General features: G+C 39.9%; 1 protein-coding gene across 1 annotated transcript; it reads left to right on the top strand.

The window, feature by feature from the left end:
- Positions 1 to 728: 728 nt before the first annotated feature.
- Positions 729 to 8,858, top strand: FABP5 (fatty acid binding protein 5). The gene is made up of 4 exons (XM_054499174.2): positions 729 to 4,718; positions 7,447 to 7,619; positions 7,955 to 8,056; positions 8,593 to 8,858. Exons 1-4 carry the CDS (start codon positions 4,640 to 4,642, stop codon positions 8,644 to 8,646), a joined length of 408 nt encoding a protein of 135 aa, XP_054355149.1. The 5' UTR covers positions 729 to 4,639; the 3' UTR covers positions 8,647 to 8,858.
- The last annotated feature ends 15,397 nt before the right edge of the window (positions 8,859 to 24,255 follow it).

A 24,255-nucleotide genomic window follows, 5' to 3' on the forward strand; every position in this document is an offset into this window, starting at 1 on the left:
GAATTAATGCTATCTGATGTGCTGGGCAGGGAGAAGGAGGTAAGGATGCAGGGCACATGATTATTTTTGTGTTATTTTAGGATTCGACCATCAGCTTAGGTCTTGTTCCTTCTTCCTGATGGTTAAACTCTGTCTACCATTCTCTTGCCAGGATCCAAATCCAGATCAGAAGAACCCATCAGAATCATAATAGTACCATCCCCTGGAATTCAAGCCTGACCTCCACAGCTCTAGTTGCCGTGTCCCACCCACAAAGCAGATCCTCTAGGTATTTTGTTGTCTTCAGATCCAGGTACATACACTTTAGGCCCAGCATGTGGCAGTTATGAAATAAAGCAAATGTTTCAAAGACAAGTCAGACTCATTCCTCCTTCAGATGGGTAAAACTATATCGAGTGTGAAGGAGAAATGATCAAATGGTGTGAGAATCTAGGAATACTGCATGGAAGGTAGGAATGAAAAATACAAAAGGGTAATCTACAAGAAAAGAATTCGGCCTCTTCCAGTGGGAACATATCATTTGAAGATTTTTTATGTTTGCAATTTTTAAGGACAGAGATCCTCATTATGAATGTGACTGTGTGTTTGGGCTTGGCCAGCCTAAGATTTTGTATATAAGGAGGCTTAGGAGTAATAATGTGATTAGAAGTGGGCTTGAAGAGGTTGGGGTTGCTAAGGAATTTGTTTTGAAGTTGTATTGCCTGGTAAACATAGTGCTTTTACTAAGATTTTGTGTTTATTGGGGTGGCTTTGCTAGCATCCTCCTGTTCCATTTCAAGCTGTGCCCTTTGGAGTTGTGCTTTTAAACCTTTGAACACTGCTCATATGAGGTATAAAAGGGTTATACCAAACTACGTATATCTGTTGCCATGACCTAATGACAAATGTAATATACAATAATACACATGTCTGGAAAGTAGGAAGATCTATATAAGTAAGGGAAATTTATGAATTTTATACTGAAAGCTTTTATTATAAAATGAGCCATTATGTCCTCTGCCTTATTTGGAAGCCATTCACCTTTTATTACTGTAACTTTTGCAATGCCTCATTTTCCCTCCAGCTATCTTCTAGTCCAGTTAACTCAGCAAGCACAAGTTTATGATGGATCATTTAAGGAGCTGGAAAATTTTAATGGTTAGCCATGGCAGTCATGATGTGTAAGACTCTAACTGCTTTAAGTAAAAGGACAAAGTTCAAAATATAACTCCATCTTTATAAGTGCTTTAATTAAAACCAGTCTTATGAAAAACAAACCAAAAAAACCTCGCATTGATGGATGGTAGCTATCTGCAATTTCTTGTTTTGGCTGGATGCATTGAAGGATTTAAAATTTAATATTTAAGGTGTGCCTTAAACTGCAAGGCTCCCTGACTTTATTCTCATCTAGGAATTTTTGCTGCTTCAGATAGCTGACAACATGCAGATCCATACTCTATCTCTTAAGATTTTCTTTTGGAACTGATTCCAGGTGAAATTTTCTTAGGGAAGATGTGGCTAGAAGCTAGGTATGCAAAGCATGTCTGTAGCAAGGAAAGCCAGACGAGTGAGGGTCAAAAAGCTAGTTATAAAATTTAAGGGAGACACTAGGTTTAAATAAACATATTCTCCAACCTTAGTGATGAATTTTTTTCCTTTTTTGATCACCTGGCTATGTACTTAGAGAAGACTCAATTCCCTGAAAATGGATTACTTTGAATATTCTCTGCAATAATTTAATGTGGTACTCTCCATTTCTCTACCAACTGCCTGTTGCTAAGCCACCAACACTTAACTGTCCTTAGGAAGAACTAATATACAATAATCGACTTTGTGGAAGGCACATCTATGTACATAAACTTTAACTGGGAAGTTGTCTTTAAATAAAAATGACACAATACGCTCCAAAGCTGTGTGTGATTACAGAATGAGAAGCTGAAAAACTACTCACATTTATCAAGTAAAGCCTCAGAGAAATATTACGGTTTCACCACTAGGTGGAAATAGAGTAATTTTGAGTACGCTTTTTCAAGGCCATGAACTACTACTGCAGGAGTACTTCATAAACTGAAGGGGACCTAAAAAATCATTTAGTTTTAATTCTCATCTCCTTAAATTCATAGGTGATAAAACTAAGCCTCAGAGATATTAAGTAAAATTGCATCTGTCTTGAAAAAGGCAGTTTTCTAAGCTACTGGATGAAGAGTTGCTAGTAATTCTTGATTCTTCAGTCATTGTCATCCATAAAAATGTGTTATTATCTTCCAGTGTGAAGGAAAATATGATATAACACCTGTATTACCTATGTGCTGTTACTAAAAATAATGAACAGCACAGTTACTAATGTTCGTAAGGACAGGTTAGGATAAAACTATTGTTTCTTGTTTCCTATGTTGTAATTAATCACAATCAAGTGATGATTCTCCTCCTTCTTTCCAACGAAGAAATACTCAACCATCTCCATAAAGTTACATGAAACTTCAATGAAATTTGTTTTCACAACATTTTTGGTTTTACACCTCATAATGGGTGCAAGGTAAGTAGCCTAGAATAGGCCTTTACTTAGCGGGTGAAGGCAGTACTTACTGCTTTTTCACAGCTTAAAATCCATTACCATTACTCTTGAGAAGGAAAGAATCTGAGTAGTAGAGCTTAAGGGGCATTAGGAATAATCTACTCCAATCATACATCTGTATATACAGCAGATGAGGTGTCTGAAAACAAGACATTCAATGTGTTTCCCTGAGGAACAGAGCAATCACCATGCCCTTTTTTGTTCCACAAGATACAATAACGGTTATTATTTTGGCCATATAGCTTTGTTTTTGTCTGCATGTTTTAACACAAAAGAATTATTTCCACTCATCACATCAGAGATTGTGTTTAAGCTTAAGTTTTAGGTAAGGCCTTGGGATTAAAGGCTATTTCTTAAGTACCAAAGTATCTAGTACTCCAGTGCCATTATCTTTTTGATATTTCTGTAACATGTTATATTATGATAATTTAAAAATTAGTATCAGAGTGCTGTGTCCTATTATTACTATAGTCTATACAGAAATGGATAAGACATGTTGAAATGGCACATGAAGAGCTCAAGTTCAAACACACAGGCAGCCCTAGGAGCTGCCTGAAGTGCCTGGTAGCTAGGGCTTCTCATCACTGAGTAAATGACGCACTCAGCTTCCCTCAGAACACGAATATTTTCTGAGCAGTAGGGCCTCGGGTGTGTGACATGCAGACCCTTATTGGGAAAACAACTGAATATTAAATGGTACCACAAGGAAGGCTGGTGTGACCCTAAACTGAGGGCAGGGACTTGAAAGAGATGCAGTTCAGGGGAGTACACGTCCTGCAGCATGTTGAGAGATAGCAAACCAATCTCAGATTTCAATTTTGTCAAGGATGATACAAGAACTAGTAGTGTCTCGGTGACTGTGGTCTACTCAGAGCTCCATCACAGCTACCCTGAGCCCAAGGCAGTCAGGTGTGGTCTGATTTCATAAGGTCTTCAGTGAGTCGGACCTGGATAGGGATTCTGGTTCTACTACTGTGCGAACTTTCTTTGCCCTATTTTCTCTTTTGAAAAATTGGGATAACACCCCTAGCAAAAATATAGTGGAGACCAATGTCTATAAAGTGCCCAGGAAGCACATCTAGCACTTAGTAGCTACTCAATAAATGCACATTACCGCTGTCGAAACGGCCAGCTTGTGTGGCAACTTCCTCACCTCAGTCCATCTGACCTCCAACAGGCACCTGGGAGCACCAAGTAATAAATTGTGAAAAGTACACTTTGAAACGTATCATGTTCTACGCACATGTGTAGGGTATTATTATAGTTCAAGAGAAAGAGGGAACCCGCTGGTGTCTGAGAAGAAACGGTGAAGGGTGCACCACGAAGGGAATATAAACTAATCAAACATTCTTGAATGGCAATGACAATCACTAAAGTTGACACTTCCTGCAGTCTTTTAGTTTAGAAACCACACTTCCCGAGACGTCCCCCATCCCAACAGGGATAAAATCCTCTAGCTCAACTCAGGTATGTCCCCACTATTGGGCCAGGGAGACCTGCGGATGGCGAGAGCAGGTTCTCTCAGGAGGGTGTGGATTGTGAGCTTGTCCGCTGGCGAGGAGCAGAAGGTCAGGGAGGCACCGTAGTTAATGAATCAATAAACCAATCAGCCGATCAATCACTTCCTGCAGTCCAAGTCCGGCGAGGGCTAATCGATTGGTCCGGGTATTTTGAAAGGAAAAACGGCGGTGGATATGTTGTCAAACGGAGGGGTGCAGGAGAGGCGGGGCCGGGCCTCCAGGTGACCCCTCTGGCTTCCTGGGCCTGCAGAAGCGCCGAAACGTGCAGGCACCGGCGTCCAGGAGGCGTGGGGCGCGCCAGGCGAGTCCCTGCTTGCAGGAGGAGCCCGAGAGGCCGTCGCGTACCCTGGCAAGCGGAGCTGGTTAGCACCTCCCGACCCCGAGAAGGCCCGGGGGGCGCCCGGCGGGCGGGGCGGGGGCCGGGCGAGGCCCGCCTCCCATTGGCCGCATTGCGCCGCCCTGCGCGGGCCGCCGTTATAAAGCAGCCGCCGGCGCCGGGCGCCTCACAGCACGCTGCCACGCCGATACAGATCCCTGTCTGCACGCCAGCCCGCCCGCACCCACCATGGCCACAGTTCAGCAGCTGGAAGGAAGATGGCGCCTGGTGGACAGCAAAGGCTTTGATGAATACATGAAGGAGCTAGGTGAGGCACCGGGCCTGGCAGCGCCTGCAACGTGGCGTGTTGTGCGGTCGTCTGTCCCTAGGTCCCCGTCAGCGTGCCAGATTCCGGGGCAGGAGATGCTCGGCGGCCTACCCCCATCCCTTCCCATCTTCCCCACCACGCGGCCGTTGGGTGCAGCGCGCGCAGCACCACGCGGGCAGGCGGCGAGGAGCAGGGAGCGTGCGCGCCTCTTGCCCGCCCGCGGGCCGCAATATTCCGGAGGTGGTCCACCCCGTGGTCCACCTACCTCTCTGCTTCTTTCCCGTCGCCCAAACGGCAGTCACTCCGCATTGCTTCCTGTCCTTTAGCGGGCGCACCAGTCACCTCACGCTGCATTTCTTTCGACCCCCTCCAGGCGACCCTGTATTTCCCTTTTTTCCCCCTTTACTCATCCTTTCCCTTCCTGCCACCATTCTCTCTCTCATTTACCCCATCGTGGCAGCACCCACTCCCCTTTTCCTCCCTGTCGCATCTTTTGTTCCCTGTGGCGCGCAGGTCACCCTCCGTTTTCTTCATGGGGACGCGGTGCTGGCGCGCAGTTTCCCGCAGAAATCCTGTAGAGGGGTCTGAGTGGCGCTACAGCTTCAGCTTGCATTCCTCTGTCAGCCCCATCTCCCCCAGGTCCTCTGCTCGCCCTTACCAGTTGACCCGAACCCTTTGGATTGGTACCCCATGGAACACCAGGGCCCCCGAGAAGCGTGGCGCTGGCGGTGCCGACCTGCTGCTGGCACTGCCGGGCCGGGGCGCCGCAGTGGGCGGGTGGCCTGTGGGAGGAGCGCAATGAGGCCTGGGGGTGGCCGTGTGTTGCCATCCTGGCCTCTGCCACTTGAGGGTGAGGAGGAAGGAGGCAGTGGGCTTTGCTGGAAAACCGTAACAGAAACTGCCTGGCCCTCCTGCGGCTAACTGCATGCAAGATGGGTGTGGCCCTGCAAAAGGCAGATGACTTCTTGAGGCGTTCCGAGGGAGAATGAATCTCAGTAGTAAGATTCATTTCTCACTCAACAGTGCTTCATTATAAATTACTGTCCTTTTCTATGCCAGTGACAGAGATTGCATGCTGATTGAGACACTGGATAAATTGCAAACAAAAATGGACCTTTGTCACAGGCCACTAGGAAGTGAGATGGAGTTAGCATAGCATGGATCCTCTCTGGAAGGGAGTTTCCAGCCCTAAGGGATGGCTGGGACTTATGAAGGTGCTTCAGAAGCTGGTATCCACAAATGTTAACCTGGTTACTCGCTGGTGAAATAACTACTGTGACCCTCTATTGATACCTGGTCACCGTGGCACTTCGGAATCACTCCTTCATTACCCTTTATCCAAGACCGTGTGGTGTTAAGGTTGGTTTATGGTGAATCATGAGTGTATTTATGATACTATCAGTAAAGAAGGCAGTATTTTTCTTTTTCCTTGTAAACCTACATCAAGATGACTCTGGAAAAAGCGATTTACTTCACCTGTCCAATAAATACTGTGTGTGTGTGTGTGTGTGTGTGTGTACAAGTTTAAGGCCCAGAGAACACTTTTTTCTGCCCGTAGAAAGCAAATTGTGTGTAGGTTTGGAGGGCTTGTTTCCAGGATTCTGGAGTCTTGAAGGTTGTCAAGACTCAGTTCGTTAGGGAGCAGTCACAATGTGAAAAGAGCAGAGCCCATTTATTTGTCCAAAGTGAGAGTGAATAATGACTCAATTAACAGCGTAAGGCACCAGCCCTGAGCTGGTAAAAGAGAAGGCTCCAAGGGGAACTTTAAAGCCTGGCTGAGTGTTCTTCATCATGACAATCATGCTGCATAGGTTGTAGTCTCCTCATTTATGAAACAGTGATTTGGCCTGGATCTAAGATTCCTTATACATGTTAACTAACTCTAAGGGGAAAGAGATAGATCATAAATTACATGTTAACATTGAGGGGAAATTGATAGATCATAAGTTACATGTTAACGTTGAGGGGAAATTGATAGATCATAAATTAAAATATAATTTAATATGTTACCTTATACATTTCTATTGATTTATATAGCTATGAAATAGTTTTTATATTGAAAGGTAGGATTTTTTTTTCCATTTGTTAGCATCATGATTGTGCTGCTGAATTTTAAAAGATTGTGCTTTTTGAATATCTCAGGATCGATTTCTATTTTGTGTAGTCTATTAATCAAATATTTATCGAGAACATTTATATGCCAGACTGTGCTGGAGTCATAGAATGTAATGGTTGGCAGAATCTAGTAAAAAGAAAAAGATTGAGCAAACTCCTGAATTTGCAATTTTGAATGCTTTATCTCCACCTTCTATCAACTGCTTTGAGTAAATAAAATTTGGAAGTCCACATTTCTTCCCTAACTTTCTGAAAGCCAGAATAGCATGGTGGCCAGAGCTCAGATTTGGAGCCAGGGTGCCAGTGCTCTTGGTTCCCAGCTCCACCACTTTCCAGTTGAACGATCTTGGGCAAGTTACTTCAGTGCCTCGCTTTCTCATCAGTAAAATGGAGACAGTAACATCTGCCTTTTACAGGGCTGTTGTAAGGCTTACCTGAATTTCATATATGTAAAGTGGTGGCTCATACCATGGGATATATGTTTACAATAGTTATCAATAAGCAAATAAGTGAAAATATGCTGCACAAAGTGATTACAATGGAATTATTGCTTTTATCATGTAAATGATAACTTTGGTCTTCCTGTTATTTAACATGACTTAATATTCTACAGGAGTGGGGATAGCTTTGCGAAAAATGGGTGCAATGGCCAAGCCAGATTGTATCATCACTTGTGATGGCAAAAACCTCACCATAAAAACTGAGAGCACTTTGAAAACAACACAGTTTTCTTGTACCCTGGGAGAGAAGTTTGAAGAAACCACAGCTGATGGCAGAAAAACTCAGGTCAGTCCATGACATGTTGTGAAATCACAGAAGCTTCTAGAATGATAGGCTGTATCAATAACATTTTACTGTTTATAGGCAAGAACTTAATAAAAAAGTTATTTTATGAATTGAATTTTGTCAAATTAGCAAAAGTATCAACTTCATCATAGAATTGGCATCTTTTATTAGCTACTAGGTTGAAAACCACAAACTATTGTGAATAAAATCAGTATGGGTTAATGAAGTAGACTCAGAAAGGAGAAGGTGAAAAAAATGTTGATTAAGGAGGTTATGAGTCATGGAAACTCTTGTAATGTACTTGGAAGATTAAAACATTTACTTTGTTTTTGCAGACTGTCTGCAACTTTACAGATGGTGCATTGGTTCAGCATCAGGAGTGGGATGGGAAGGAAAGCACAATAACAAGAAAATTGAAAGATGGGAAATTAGTGGTGGTGAGTGTCAAACTGCTGTGTCTCAGTCAGCTTCTTGTGTGCATTTATAGTTCACATAACTGTTCTATATCATTGATCATTAACAGAACTCAGTTTGGAAGAAAAAAAAGCAAAATAACAAATTAAATACTAGAACACTAATTATTAAGAAAGTCCTAGAGGAGATAGAGAAGTGACATGACATAGGAAAGGATTTGGCTGGAGTTGGGGGGAGTTCTTGCTTTGCTGCCACATCACAGTGAAATCTTGGCAAGCCACCAAACTGCACACATTTTTCTATATCTTTAAAATAAGGAATATTTGCCATAACCAAAAGAATAAAGATATATTCAACACAGTTTTCTGTAAAACATGCATATTATAAGCAAAACAACAGCTTCTGGCTTCTCTCAAACCCATGAATTCTGAAAGAAATTTTCTCCATCTATGAAGTAGGTTACGTGATTTCGTGGGACTTTGATTCTAATGTTTTAATACCACCACTGCTCTGGAATCTAAGGCTAACCTAACTCTTTTAATATCTTTCCTTCTCCTAGGAGTGTGTCATGAACAATGTCGCCTGTACTCGGGTCTATGAAAAAGTAGAATAAAAATTCCATCATCACTTTGGACAGGAGTTAACTAAGAGAATGACCAAGCTCAGTTCAATGAGCAAATCTCCATACTGTTTCTTTCTTTTTTTTTTTTCATTACTGTGTTCAATTATCTTTATCACAAACATTTTACATGCAGCTATTTCAAAGTGTGTTGGATTAATTAGGATCATCCCTTTGGTTGATAAATAAATGTGTTTGTGCTAATACATCTTGTATGCATTCTTTAAACCTTACAGGAAATTAGTGATGAGTTTTAATAATTATTAATTGAGTAAAGGTTGGGGCAGTCTTGAGGGTACTATATTGAGATGACACTAGCAATTTATATAGATAGCTACTCTTACAGGAAATACCATACCAATTATTTAAGCTTGCCCTATACTATTTGAACTTTGTATGAATTCAGGAATCTTGAATTTCTGGCAGAGACCATTCTCAATAAAAGGTGGCTACAACATAAACTTTATTATTCAAATTAGAGCAAAGGTTTAATTAACCAGCATTGACTAAAATACTTTTTGTGTGTATTTATATACAAATATAAATAATATACTATGTATGGAATAACCAGAATTCTAGTGAATCTCTGTTTCTCGGTCCCCAACACAAATATCCACAGTTCACATTTGGAGAAGCAGGCTGTTGGCCCTGAGCTAAAGCTTCGCATAAATGATCTTTAGGGCAGACGTTAAAGGGCTGGTACAACTACATGCATTCTGCAAGTAAGGAAACAGGTTTTTGACTAACTAGTTCAAGGACAGGAGGTAGTAGAGCTGGACTGACAACCTATATCTCATCAAGTCTACTCAATGTGTTCAGTCATTTTGCAACGCTGCCTCTGCAGCTTGTGCAGAGATCTTGTCTAAAGTCCCTAAGTATACTAAGTGAGACTTCTGAAACCACCCTCCATGTGCAGAAATGTTAACTGGTAAGCCTATTCTCTTAAGAATTACCCACAGCTAGCAGTCAGGGGGTTTTCAACTCACTGATACTCTAGTCCTGTCCTGTCCAATACGTAGCTATGAGTCACATATGGCTATTGAAACTTTGAAGTGTGACTAGTCTGAATTGAGATGTACATAGGGGATTTCAAAGGCTTAGTACAAAAAGTAAAATGCCTTATTAATGATTTTTTGGTATTGATTGCATATTAAAGTAAATATATATTAATAAAGTTAATTTTACCCATTTACTTTTTTAATGTTTCTAGGGAAAATGTAAAAATTGCATGTACTTTCATTTCAGTCATGCTTATTTCAGTCTCTATGCTGGGGTTTTCTTTCATCCACATTTTCCGCTTCTCATCATCGTGTATATTTATTGACATTCTCTCTGAACCAAACATGATTATGAGAAGTGGAAAATGTGGATGAATGAAGAACCCTAGCATAGAGACTGAAGTAAGCATGATTGAAATTCACATAGAAAGGAAGTCTAAACACTGTCCAATAAAAAATATGACACAAAAATGAAAGTTAGCACAGGACCCATAATATAGTAAAGGCTTAATGTCCCACCAGCACTTCCCAATATAACTATGTGACATGGAAATGCTCTTTAATATCTGCACTGTCCACTAAGGTAGCCACTAGCTGTGAGTATTGAGCACTTGAAATGTGGTGAGTGCAACTGAGGAACTGAATTTTTAATTTAGTTTTTATTAACTAAAATGTAAATTTAAGTACCCACATGTAGTTATTGACTGTTAATTTGGACAGCATGGGATGTTTCCAAAATTGAAATTCTCATGTTTTAAAATTTCAAACCTATTCCTCTTGCAGTATTCTCCCTCTCAATTCATGGGAATGTCATGTTTCCAGTGTTAAGGCTAAATGTCTAATCTTTGATTATTTCTTTCCCATCTTTAATCCATTAGCAAATTATTTGTTTTACCATCAGAATATACCTAGAATTCAATTGCTTGTCACCTCTTTCACAGATACCACCCTCATTCAGACATCACCATCATCTTTCCCCTTCTCTGCCATTTTGCAACTTTATTCTCTCAAAGCTATCATTTTAAAACACAGGTTACAACATGTCACTCCTCTGTTGAGAACCCTCCACTGGCCTCTCACTTCACTAGGAGTAGAAGAAGCTAAGATCTTCATAGAGTTTCTATCTGATTTGCCTGTGTCTTCCACCTTCCCAGTGCCCCCTCCTGATTTCATTTCCTGCCACTGTTATCTCAAACATTCCCTCAGACCTTGGCCAATGTTGATGCAAATGTGCTTTTGCCTCAGGGCCTTTGCACCTGTTTCCTCTGGCTGAAACACTCTTCCCCAAGGAGGCTGCAGCCCACACTTTCTCCCCTCCTTAGAGTCTCTTCCCTAAAGGTCACCCTAACAGTGAGTCATTCCCAGACCACACGATGCATCAGAGCTGCCACTCCTCCCCCACATTCTCAATTCCCCTAAGCTGCTTTATTTTTTCTCATAGTCCTCACCTTTATCATTAATTCTAACTATACATTTGCTTGTTTTATTTCTTAATTTTTTTGGTTATTATCTGTCTCCCCAATAGAAAGTAAGTCTTATGAAGAAGGGACTTTGTTTCTAACAGTGCACACACTCTCTAGTATGCAATTAGGGGAGAACCTGACATACAAAGGATGCTCCATACATATATGTTAAATGAACGAATTTGTTAATAAATTAATGGATTCCTGACATCTATTTAACACATTTTTATATTATTTAAGACCCATCATGATATTGCTTCAATCGACTTTATTTATTAAAACCATATTTCTTATCTTTATACAAACCATTCAACTTTAATCAGGTCTTTTACCCCAGAATAGTGCGCTTGATGACTGTGGAACAAGTATGTTTGAAGTAGGAAGTAAGGAATTCAGCCTTGCTTCCAAACTGGCATGTCATGGCACTCTGGCCTACCAAAAAATAGGCTACCCAGTTTTTATTGATGTATACAATTTATTTTACTGCAGCCAAGCACTCTGCTAACAGGCAACGCCTGTCAAGCAGAACTGGACGTGAGGTGTTTGTGGAACATGGTGAAGATTAATATGATTTGCTAGAAGAAAGACAGTTTAACACAAGTCAACCTCTCACTAAAGAAAAATATACAGGAGAAAGATGACAACTTTTGTATTATGTCCTTGAGCACCATGAGGGCATCAACTCTTCTCTACAAGTGAAGTCCGAGTGCCTGTGGATGAATGGTTGTAGTGAATTGCCACTGTAAGATCTTCGCAGGCAAAATGAGGCATTGTTTTATGCTAGTAGTGATTATGAGGCATCTATTGCTAACATAGTCAATGATTTCTTGAGTCTCAATCTCTTTAACTGTTTTCTCAAAATTCTGATATTTGAAATTCTGCTATGACCATGAAAAGGTTGAGAACCATCTTTTTGGCACCTAGATTTTGATGCTGCCAAGTCAACTTAGACTATTACTCAATTCTTGCTGCTCATAAACCAATGATTCTTAATGTCTGTTCCATTTTGAATTCACTTTTAAGTTCATGAGAATAATTATAGTGTTTCCCTGGGTTTCATGAATTCTCTGTTCTCCTTTTCTAACACTGCCCTCTTAGAATTCACTGCCATTTGGTGGGTCATGGGTGAAGTGAGTTGGTAGAAAGGGCTGATGAAGCTGGTGAACTGGTTTGGAAAGCTGAGTGACACATATTTTGAAATGCTGTGAAAGGCAAAGTGGTATGACTTGCAGCTGGTCACACAGCAACTGGAAAATAATTGGAGTCTTAGGATATCTGGTCTGCCAGGCTTTGTCACCAGATCATATGTAAACATTTGCTTTTGATCCAGTCTCTCTCCTCCTCCCATTGCCCCTCCCCTTATACCTCCTTCTCCCATACTGTACACTTGGAAAATGTCTGAAAAGAGGATAATTCTTAAGGAGCGTTTTTTAAAGGTGCTGGCAACACATGGCATGGTGAACAAGATAGAGTAGGGCGAAGGTTCTTTCTGATGGAACTGACATTCTAGTGTGAGATGGTGTGTCTTAGTCTGTCCTGTGCTGCTGAGACAGAATACTTCAGACTGGGTAATTTATAAAGAACAGAAATTTATCTGTTATATTTCTCGAGTCTGGGAAGTCGAAAATTGAGGGACCTGAATCTGGTGAGGGCCTTCTTGATACGTCATCCCAAGGCGGAAGGTGGAAGGACAAGAGAGAGTAAGAGAGCAAGAGGGGGCTGAAGTCACTTTCACAACAAGTCCACTCTTGTGATAACCACCCCACTCCAGTGATAACGACATTAATCCATTCATGAAGGCAGAGCCATTGTGACCTAATCACCACTTATTAGGCCCCACCTCCCATCGGTGTTGCATTAGAGATTACAGTTCCAGCACATGAACTTTGGGGGACACAGTCAAACCATAGCATGATGGAACATACATGATTCAAACAAATGGCAGGGTGATAAGTGCAGCTAGAAAAATATAAAACCAAGTAGAGTGATAAGGAGCGAATGGGGTGGAATCTGTTAGGTTGGTGCAAAAGTAATTGCAGTTTTTTGTCATTACTTTGAAGTGCAAAAACTGCAATTATGTTTGCACCAACTTAATACTTTATATGGGACGGTCAGGGAAGGCCTCTTAGAGAAGGCAGTGTTTGAACTGAGACCTGAATAATGAGAGAAGGTAGGCAAGTGAACATCTGGAGCAACAGTATTCTAGGCAGAGGGACTAGCCACTGCAGAAGCCCTGAGGTGGGGACTGACAGAACCACAGAGTGACAGAAGCTTATTGAAAGAGGAGCAATGTGGAGCAAGATGCTGTCTGAGATTTAGGTGAGAAGCAGAGTGTGTAAGACCTTGTAGCTCCTAGTGAGGGATTTAGGTTTATCTAAGGACCCAGAGAAACTACAGAAGGTGTCAAGGAGGAAGTGACAGATGACTGTTTTAAAAAAGATGTTCTATTTTCACTTTTACAATGAGATACTGATATTTGGAATAACTTACCAAAGACACTGAAAATATTGGACAAAAAAAATTATTTTAATTGCCTTAAAGTGACAATGAGCTGACAAAATCATGAGGAATTATGTGGCCTATTTCTGGGAATCCAGAGAAGCAACCCCAACTGACAGGCGAGTTTTACCCCGGAGTATTAATTGCAGGTCTAGGAGACATGGTTGAGAGGCTGAGCTGTGCTTTCTGCAACATAGGAAACAATTGGGCCTTTGTCTGATGGTAGATAGGCTGACTCCATCCTCTACTGTCTTGGAGAAAGTTCTCTGAATGTTGAAAATTGGGTTATAAAGATGTTCTTCCAAGTGCTTTTACATTAGCAGTTGATTGGCAAGCATATAACTTTCTAGAAACAGAAGACTGGTTAAATAATCATAATATAGCCATACAATAAAATACTAACTGGAATTAAAACAACAAAAAGACAATAGCTTGGAAAAAAGACTCGTAATTCACTGTAAAGTGGAAAAACCGGATATAAAATATTATGTACATATTATACCATTTGTGTAATAATGGGCACATATGTATAATTAAATACAGAAGAATGTTAACAGTGCCTATCTCTTGGGTTTGAGGTGATGTTTAATTTTTATTTGCTTATCTCTCTATAACAGAAATGCAAAAACATTTCAATGCCAATAGCTTTGTTTGTATTGTTAATAATAAATTTATATTGGAAGATGTTTCAGAAAAGCAGAAAGAAGTAAATAAATATCCTTGGAAGTCTCACTTCTATAGAAAATTGATATTAATATTTTGTTATGATGCATTCAAATACTTCTTCATATATTTATATGCATAAACATCCAAAACATTTTATACATGGAATCATATAACACAGTATTCTCTTGCCATTATTTGTCTTTTAAACCTGATTTAAATATAGATTCACATCTTTTTTTTCAACTTCATAATATTTAACTTTACTTCAACTCTGTTATTTCTTTTATCAATTTCCTCTTGATAGATGTTTAAGCTTTGGAAAAAGTTTTGGAGTTATTAACAGTGGTTTGATAAACATTCTTTTCCATTGATGGAATATAATTATTTAAAATATTTTAAAAATATTTACCCTTTGGTTAGATCCCCTAAAGCATTCAGCCCATGGTGTGACATAAACCAAGTAATGCCTGGATGCAAACAAAGCTGGCTTCACAAAGTTGCAGAATGTAGTAGGCACCTGGTTAAGGAAAATTCTACCCACAAATTATTTTGCCCCCAACAGGCACTTTAACAGGGAACACATTTTTTCCCCCTTTTTACATTAAATATCTGAATGTTGGGGAAGGGGAGATGTTTGTTCTAAAGTTAATCCTAATGGTAGTTAAAGGTCCAATATTGTGTTTATACTGTAATGGACAGTTTTGCTTTTTCTCATTGCTGAACTTTATGCAAGGGCCTGGTGCTTATTTGGGCACAACTCCAGAGGCCTTCATTCTTACTCTCACCTGAGTGCATGGCCCTGCCAGGTCGTGTATAACCTGTGCTATACCTGTATGTGTACGTAGTGTGCATAGGCCGCTGAGGCCCTGGTATTTGGTTTAGTTTGTTTCTTGCTTTGCTGCTGCTTGGCTTATTGATTCTCTAAAAGAATACAAGGGAGAAAAGTCCCCACAGAGATGTTTCAGAGTTTCAGGACAATAGCAATGAAGATAGTATTCATGCAGAAGTTTAGAGAAGTTAGATATAAGAGAACAAAGACTCCTTTCATCATTTAGACAGAGCTGGTTTGACAAAGGTTTTCAGCAAATCACATCACCAAATATAGAAACTAAACTTGCTGACTCAGTCTATTGCACTAACCACTAAACTCAGCTTCCTCCCTTAGCTATACAGGACGGAAACACGGGGGAAAATGCCACCCTTTCTGGAACAGGCAGACTTTTGGAAAATGGCCAGTTCTGGAGGCTGACTTATATAGTGCATCATTTTACCAGACACACACCGCACCCAGAAACTTTGCAGAAATCATCATGACAGAGATGAGATAATCTCAATACTTTCTGATTTTATGTGAAGATAATTTACCATGCTCATAGAAGGTTTTATGAGAACTTAAATGTTTTATTCTGAAAATAGGCAGTAATTCCAGAATCCCAGAAAATTTAAATCTGTGTCAATTTGGTATGTTTGGACAGCTGATGGGGAAATTGTGCTGTTTGAATTTCATGTCTGTAGGGCATAGAGACACATATTAAAATAAGAAATAAGGCACCACACCAGAATGAGGCAACATAATGTGAATGAAGGCAGTAAGTTCAAAGGATAATTGTATATTAGAGTATTTGCCAAGAGGAGAGTTACATTTTCTCTATCATGTCTCTTATTTCATTATACCAGAGCCTGTATACCTGCAGTGATTCTTTTAGGACTTAAGACAAACACTTTATTTATTCTAAGAACAAATTGATACACAACTTATATATCACATATAAGAAGTCAGTTGTCTCTTATTGTATTAGTGTTGATCAGTTAGCTGATGAGGTCTTTAAATCCTACCCCAATGCCAGCATGTCCGGGATGGATGTATTGATTGATTGATTCATTCATTCATTCAATTTAGCAAATATATGTCGAGCCCCTACGATGTGCCAGTTAGTATATAGTGCTAAGGGCTGGGTCTACACAATTGAATAAAGTAAAAGCTCTTACCTTCATAGAGCTTAGAGTCTGGAGGGAGAGATAGACAATAAACAAAAATTGAAATAATAATTATAGATAGATTTAATTGCCATGAGGGGACTAAACATGAAGACTAATAGCAGGAACCAATAGTGGATAGGTTAGGGAAGGCCTCTCTTGGGGGAAGAAATTTAAGTTGAAACCTAAAGGCAGAAAAGGAGCCTCCAGGGGAGGAGGAACAAGGAAAAGCCTCTCCAGCGTGATTGACAAGTGCCAATGGCCGGAGGTGGACATAACTTGGTGTGGAGCCAGGCACAACACCTGAGAGAGGGAAGGACTGCACTGGAGATGGTGGGCATTGGCTGTGTCCTGCAAGGCCCTCGAGTCAGGGAAAGCACAAGGATTTCATCTAAGTCTATTGGGAAGTCACCAGACGGTTTAGTGCCAGACAGAGCCACGGTGAAGGGCAGACACTCACATCCCAATCCCTTGAGCCAGATATAATTTGGAATTCAGAACTAATTTTGCATTTTAGAAAGTTAATATAGTGTGTGTATGTATTATATCCACATATTAACCCATATATTATATAATTTTGCCAGAGATGCCGGGGACAATACCATTTAATCAAACATATTAATATATCTGTAGTGAAACCGTGTGACTACTCACACTAAGTGAGGTGAAGAAAGACTGTACATGGCCCAACCATCAGTTCACCTCAGGCTTTGCTGCCAAATGAGTTCAAGTCCCATGAGGTTTTGCCACCAACTAAGTTATAAAAGAAAAACAAATCAGTTTTTGGAGCTTTTTGTATTTTGGGGTTGGTGGATAAGAGATTGTAGATTTATAATTATCCCTCTTTTTTTGCAATTATTATGAACAAAATTTATTAATACATCAATTCAAGAAATATTTTTGAAGGCCTGTGTATCATGTAGTGTTCTGAATGTCTAGAAGTGTATTAAACATGAAAATAATTCATATTTTCTTTAATTTTTTCTTCATTTTAAATGACAAAATTGTACGTATTTATGGTGTTCCACACAATGTTTTGGTATATTTAGCCATTGTTCCTGATACTCACATTTGCTTTTCATAATTAAGGAGATTTATCTGCCTATGATAAAGCATTTATTGGGTTGAATTTAAAGAAAATATTGCACATAAAACCAATAGTATATTTTGAATAATTTCTGCTCCAAATAATGATGTGTAATACTGTTTTTATAGAAGTGCCAGATACTGAGGCAAAAACTTTACATGAATAATTCCATTAAATTCTAAAAGATGAGATGGATACAAACTCAACACCAAAAAAAATCCAATTAAAAATGGATAAATTACTTAACAGATATACATCCCTCAACATGGATGAGTTTGGAGGACATTATATTAAGTAAAATAAGGCAGGCGACAGAGAGACAAATACCACGTTATCACTCATACATGAGAGCTAAAAAAGTTGAACTCTTAGAAACATAGAGGAAGAATAGTGGTTATTAGAGGCCAGGTAGTGTCGTGGGAAGCAGGATTAGGGAAAGGTTAGTTAATGGGTACAAAATTAGAGCTAGATAGGAGGATAATTCCAGTGTTCTATGGCACTGTAGAGTGACTACAATTAATAATTTATTATGTATTTTCAAATAGCTAGAAGGGAAGATTTTGAATTTTCGTATGCTAATTACCCTGATTTCATAATTCACATTATATACACATATCAAAATAGTAGAATGTACCTCATAAATATGTATAATTATGTCAATTAAAAATAATAATAAAAGCCAAAATATGAGGCAGATACAAATATTATTTCCATTTTACAAATCAAAAAACAAGCTGAACAGCAATTTGAAGAGGCCTCTGGAGCTTCACATGTAGAGAGTCAGGCATGCTTGGGAGTTACCCTCCAATTCCAACCTGATGCCCAGGGTGGCAAACAACCAATGACTGTCAAGTGTAGGAGTGTGAAAGCTCAGGTCCCTTACATCAGATGAGGACATCTGATATATAACTGAGATATAACTGACCCTCCAGAGTTGCTCCCTGGATCAGGCTAAAGCCCGCCCTCTGCAGAACTTGGTCTGAGATCATATCCTGCCTCAGTTTCCTCCTCTTCCCACTCCTACTTCCCCTCTCTCATGCCTTTACAAACTTTCCCTAACACGTCCTTTAACAAATCACTTGCATGCAAATTCTTTCCTTTGGCTTTGCTTCTGGGGAACTCAATCAGAACAGCCCTGCTGAGCCCTGGAAATTCCTGACCCTCCGAAACCTCGGGACATGATAAAATGATTGCTGTTTAAGCCTCGTTTTGGGGTGATTTGTTCTGTAGCAATAGGTAGACAGAACTCCCTGCAACACCACCATTAAGTGTATGCAGCAGGGATCCCTCCAGTCCTTACTCAAAGGAATCCAGGGCTCAATTCATCCTGACCAGATTGACATATTCCACAAAGGAGCTTTCCCTTCTTCTGCAGGTCTCCAGCCAACACTGCTGTCTGGGGGCCCACAGAGTGTTTCATCTGTTGATATAACATCACCTTGAGACCCATTCTATGGTGAATGAAGTGTGGCAAAGAGTCCATGATGAGGAAAGTTGCTGTTCCTACCACAAACCACCACTTTCAGAAGATTCTAGCCTGTTGAACAGTCTGTTGAAGGCAAACCCAAGATTGGGGTACCGTCCTTCAGGATGTGGTAAGCAGCACGAAGCAGCAACTATTACATATGGTGCTGCTTTATTTTTAAAAATTGCAGATTTACTTGTGAAAGGCTTAATTAATAGTCATGGTGGCTGGGAGCGGTGGCTCACACCTGTAATCCCAGCACTTGGGGAGAAAGCCGAGGTGGGTGGATCACTTGAGGTCAGGAGCTCGAGACCAGCCTGGCCAACATGGTGAAACCCCATCTCTACTAAAAAAACACAACAACAAAAAACAAAAACTTATCCAGGCATGGTGGCAGATGCCTGTAGTCCCAGCTACTTGAGAGGCTGAGGCAGGAGAATTGCTTGAACCTGGGAGGCGGAGGTTGCAGTGAGCGGAGATCATGCCAATGCATGCCACCCTGGGCAATAGAGTGAGACTCTGTCTCAAAATAAATAAATAAATAAATAAATAAATAAATAAATAAATAAAATAAAATTCGTGCGGATTGTTTTCAGTCTTTTGTTCTTATAGCTAACCAAAGTTCAGGCTATGTTTCATTCAATTTATAGAGACTCTAGAGTCTAAGTACAAATGGGAATCCAATAGGAGCAATCTACAGGCTCAGGAACCAGAGGCAGGAATAGGAGTGACCCTGCTCACCATGACTCCCAGTGACCTGCTTGTCCCTTTGAATACGTTTTTATGGTTTATCCCCCTGGCTTTGGTGTACTTTCAGCAGCCAGCAGCTAAGGCTCTTTGTGGGAAATCTGTCCTTGGACTACTAGAGCCGTTTTTCCCACACATGCAGAAGGCTGAAAGTGACTAAGAGTTTGTGTTCTTCTTTCTCTGCCAGGGCTGCCTGGTGCAGTGTGGGAATATGAAACCCAGCTCCCTTGCTGAAGATGGGACAACACCAAGGCTGAACTCACACTCGAATTCACCCACAGGATGGGGCTCAGCCTGAGATCTCATCCTTGCATGGCTTCCTCTCCTTCCTTCTGTTTCAGAGGAATCTGACCTAACTCACTTGTTTAGGGTTACAAACAAAATAAATGGCGAGGTCAGGACCTAGGTTTGCTGTATTGAGCAAATAAAAATACATGACTCCTGCATTTTATCTGGCAATAAAAATAAAATAAAAAATACAGGATGTCCTGCATCTTATGTCTGGCAACCTTAGTCAGGATACTAATCCAACTCTGTCTAATTCCAATACCCATGCTGGTTTTTTAAAAAATTAATAAATCATTTTGAGTCTGTAAAAAGCTTCAGTGTCACATTACAAAATACAAAAATACAGTAGTAAAATTGTCAGCCTTCTTACTACCCCTGTCCCCAGCCACTCATCTCATTTTTGAGGCAATCATGGTAACCTTTTTCTTATTTATCTTTCTAGCAATATTCTCTGTAAATCCAGGCATAGTTATATATGCATCTCTGTACCTTGCTTTATTAGTTTAACGACTCATCTAAGGTAGGTCCTTATCAGACATATGGTACTGTTTTGTTTTAGAAAATTGCAAATATACTTGGGAAAGCCTTAATTAATAGTCTTGTGGATTGTTTTCAGTCTTTTGCTCTTATAGATAACCAAAGTTCAGGCTATGTTGTTTTATTCAATTTAAAGAGACTCTAAAGTCTAAGTACAAATGGAGATCAAGAATTGAGCTGCTAAGTGCTGCTAACAGCATTGAGGAGAGATGTAGGTTACTCGATGATAAGGCAGCCACAAGAGTCCAATGGATGCTATCTGATGTCTGAAATTATTCTGCCCCTCATGAGTACATATACAGGAATTATTTGAGTAGATATGAATACATTTTTATACCTAATCCTTTAGTCTCTTCCCCTAGGAAACTAATAACCATTTACTGATAAAAATATCACTCACAGCCAGGTGCGGTGACTTACGCCTGTAATCCTAGCACTTTGGGAGGCTGAGGTGGGCGGATTACCTGAGGTCAGAGTTCAAGACCAGGTTGGCCAACATGGCGAAACTCCGTCTCTACTAAAAACACAAAAAATTAGCTGGGTGCTGTGGTGCATGCCTGTAATCCCAGCTACTCTGGAGGCTGAGGCAGGAGAATCTCTTGAACCCAGGAGGCAGAGGTTGCGGTGAGCCGAGATCACGCCACTGTGCTCCAGCCTGGGCTGCAGAGCGAGACTTCATCTCAAAAAAAAAAGAAAGAAGTAAAAAAAAATATGTCACTCACTATAGGGGTGGGAATTCATCTACCTAATTTCATCTGGGAGTCAGTGCATTTTCTAAAAGTAAGTGCTCAACAGTGGAGTACCTGCTGCCAAAATCCTCAAAGATAAGAATGTGTTTTAAAAGGGCTGGCTCTGTGATAAGCAGAAGGGCCTATCCATCAGTAATACTTCTTGCTGGAAAAGCAGCCTCAGAGAAAGTGGAACCAATATAAGGCAAGTTCCTGGAAGATTGTTTTGCTAATAATATCTCCAGAAGGTGAGATTCATTACAGAGACAACACAGGGCCCAGTTTGTTCAGGGTCATGATGCATGACTGGTTTGGTGGTTATAGGAGGTTGACAAGAGCAAGTAGTCCAGCACAGAGTCAGGCAGAGGCAGTTTAGTTTCTTACTGGCTGAGAAGATGGTGGGGGAGATGCGGGGATGGGTTTGGTATGCATAAAAGTATTGTTCTGGACTGATATTTATTTGAGGCAACTCTCATTAGGTTAGACATGCTCCCTGCCCTCAGTAAGTTTACAATGCATTAGACTGACATGGAAACAGATGTTATCTAAACAAACAGAAGAATGATTTTGAACAGAATTTATACATTACAGTATAGAACACATGTGATGCATGTAATTCAGAGTTTTTTTTGAGATAGAGTCTCACTCTGTTGCCCAGGCTGGAGTGCGGTGGCACGATCTCAGCTCACTGCAACCTCCGCCTCCCGGGTTCAAGCGATTCTCCTGCCTCTGTCTCCCAAGTAGCTGGGATTACAAGCACACACCATCACACCCAGCTAATTTTTGTGTTTTTGGTACAGACGGGGTTTCACCATGTTGGTCAGGCTGGTCTTGAACTCCTGACCTCATAATCCGCCTCCCAAAGTGCTGGGATTACAGGTGTGAGCTACCGCACCCGGCCTCAGATTTTTTAAAACTCCGTAATTCTCTGCTAGTCAAGTATATCAAACTAGGCCCTGAAATAAGTTTCAACAAAGGCAGGCTAATGTAGTAAATAATTTAGATCATGGTTATTTAATTGCTATATATCCTATGTTTCCCCCATGTAGAATTAATGTTTTCACTCTCTTTAAAAACATTTTTATTACTGAAGGAAGAAATCACTTTGAAATGTTAGATAAGCATATGGATTTTCAATGTAGTTTGATCAGTGATTTATTAATTGGGAAAAGAACACTATCAGATTCGGCCCCAGGGATTTTTTTTTTTTTTTTTTTTTTTTTTTTTTAACATTCTTACATTGTCTATTCTCTGAATTGTGTGTGTGGTATGTATGCTCTCACAGTTTAATTTATAAGTTAAATAAATAACATGGAAACCAAAACAATCTGTGCTCCTCAAGTACTGTACAACAAACTTCTCAACCACAGGATTTACTTTAGCACTTCCCAAAAAGTGCTTCTGTAAATATACAAACTCACACCACCCACTTGCAGATTGCACTTGAATACCAAGTAAGGGAGACTTGAATGAATGAAGGGCTAGAATGCAAAACCGGCATTTCTTTTAAAAGCAAACAAAAAAATAAAACATCGATTTTTTTTTCCTGCATGTGCCTGGTAATACTAGTTTGCTTACACTCCTGTTTCTTGTTTCTTTCTCTTTCGAGCCTCCCTATACTTCACGGTCCTCACCAAGTAAATTTGAGAATGGTAAAAACAGTGAAACTCATCTTTGGTTCTAAATCTCTTCACCTTGCCCATCTTTATTCATCCACTATCTTCCTTGTTCTCATAATTGTCAAACAGGAGTCATGGAATCAAATAAACCCCAAGCCCAGAGTGGAGGGACTTGGAAGAGTCATTTTGTACAAAAGCCCAGGAGATTTAAATATAGTATCTTAGATTTTCAGGGCTGAAAGGAAGCTTACAGAGGGTTCAATCTCATTTCAGGTATTTGACTCTTTCCTGAAATATGTAGAATTGTTTTAAAACAATTTTTAACTTTGTGAATTCTTGACTCCTTATGCCTACTCTCTTCAGCATTTGAAACAGAAAATTGTTAGTCTTAACTTTCAAACCAATAATGTTTAAACATTCAATAAAATAATTATTGTACATATCACATAAAACTAATGTTATAAGTCCCTTCCTAAATCAAGTACATGATTTTTTTTCTTTAACTTTCTTTCCCAAGATAATTCTCTAGTGTATTTTTCTACTTTCTGTGTTCCCATAGCAGTGAGAAAACAGGTATCATCTTTATTTTGTTATTCTCTTGTTCAAATCTCAAAAGGTATTGAACTCAGAACTTGAGGAGCATAATTAGTATAGAAAGTAAAACAAGAAAAAGTAGATACGATAAACTATTAAAAAATCAAATTCTGAAGCTTAAGGGGACTTCAGATATCATCTAATAAGCTCTCTTCGTTTTATTTTTAATGAAAAAACATTAATTCTTTCATAGTTATCGGAAATTTCAGTTTTACTTTATTATTTTACCTTTATAGTTGTATGATACTTTGCTTTTTAAAAAAATTATTTTAGATCCGGAGGGTACATGTGCAGATTTATTACATAGATATATTGCCTGGTGCTGAGGTTTGGGCTTCTAATGATCCCATTGCCCTAGTGGTGAACATAGTACCAGATAGGTAATTTTTCAACCTTGCCACCTCCCTCCCTCCCTTATTTTGGAATCTCCAGTGTTTGTTGTTCTCATCTTTGTTTCCTGTGTACCCAAAGTTTAGCTCCCACTTGTAAGTGAGAACATCCTGTGTTTAGTTTTCTGTCTCTGTGTTAATTGGCTTTGGATAATGGCCTCCAGCTGCATCTATGTTGGACATGATTTTGTTCTTTTTTATGGGTATGTTTTCATTTTATAAGATGAAGAAAGGAAGACCTAGAAAATTTATGTGACTTGCTCAACAATACACAAATGGTTTATGATAGAGCCTCTGTTGGGTCCCATTCTCTTGACTTCCAGAACACCTCTGGCTGTATAAAAGATCTAAAGAGAAGCTTTAATGCATAAAACATATTTTTGTCTTTCTTGATTCCTAAAAGCTTTTTCTCTAGGCATTTGGATTCTGAGAACTTGATTTCTTTTCCTCTTCTTCTTTTTCTATTTGCATAGCAGCTAACTCTAATTTAAGCTCTTTCAGCCCCAGTTATAGGAAATGTATTATGCATCCACTGAGCCAGTTCAA

Source organism: Pongo pygmaeus, chromosome 7 (assembly GCF_028885625.2).
Source record: "Pongo pygmaeus isolate AG05252 chromosome 7, NHGRI_mPonPyg2-v2.0_pri, whole genome shotgun sequence".
NCBI classification, from domain to species: domain Eukaryota; kingdom Metazoa; phylum Chordata; class Mammalia; order Primates; family Hominidae; genus Pongo; species Pongo pygmaeus.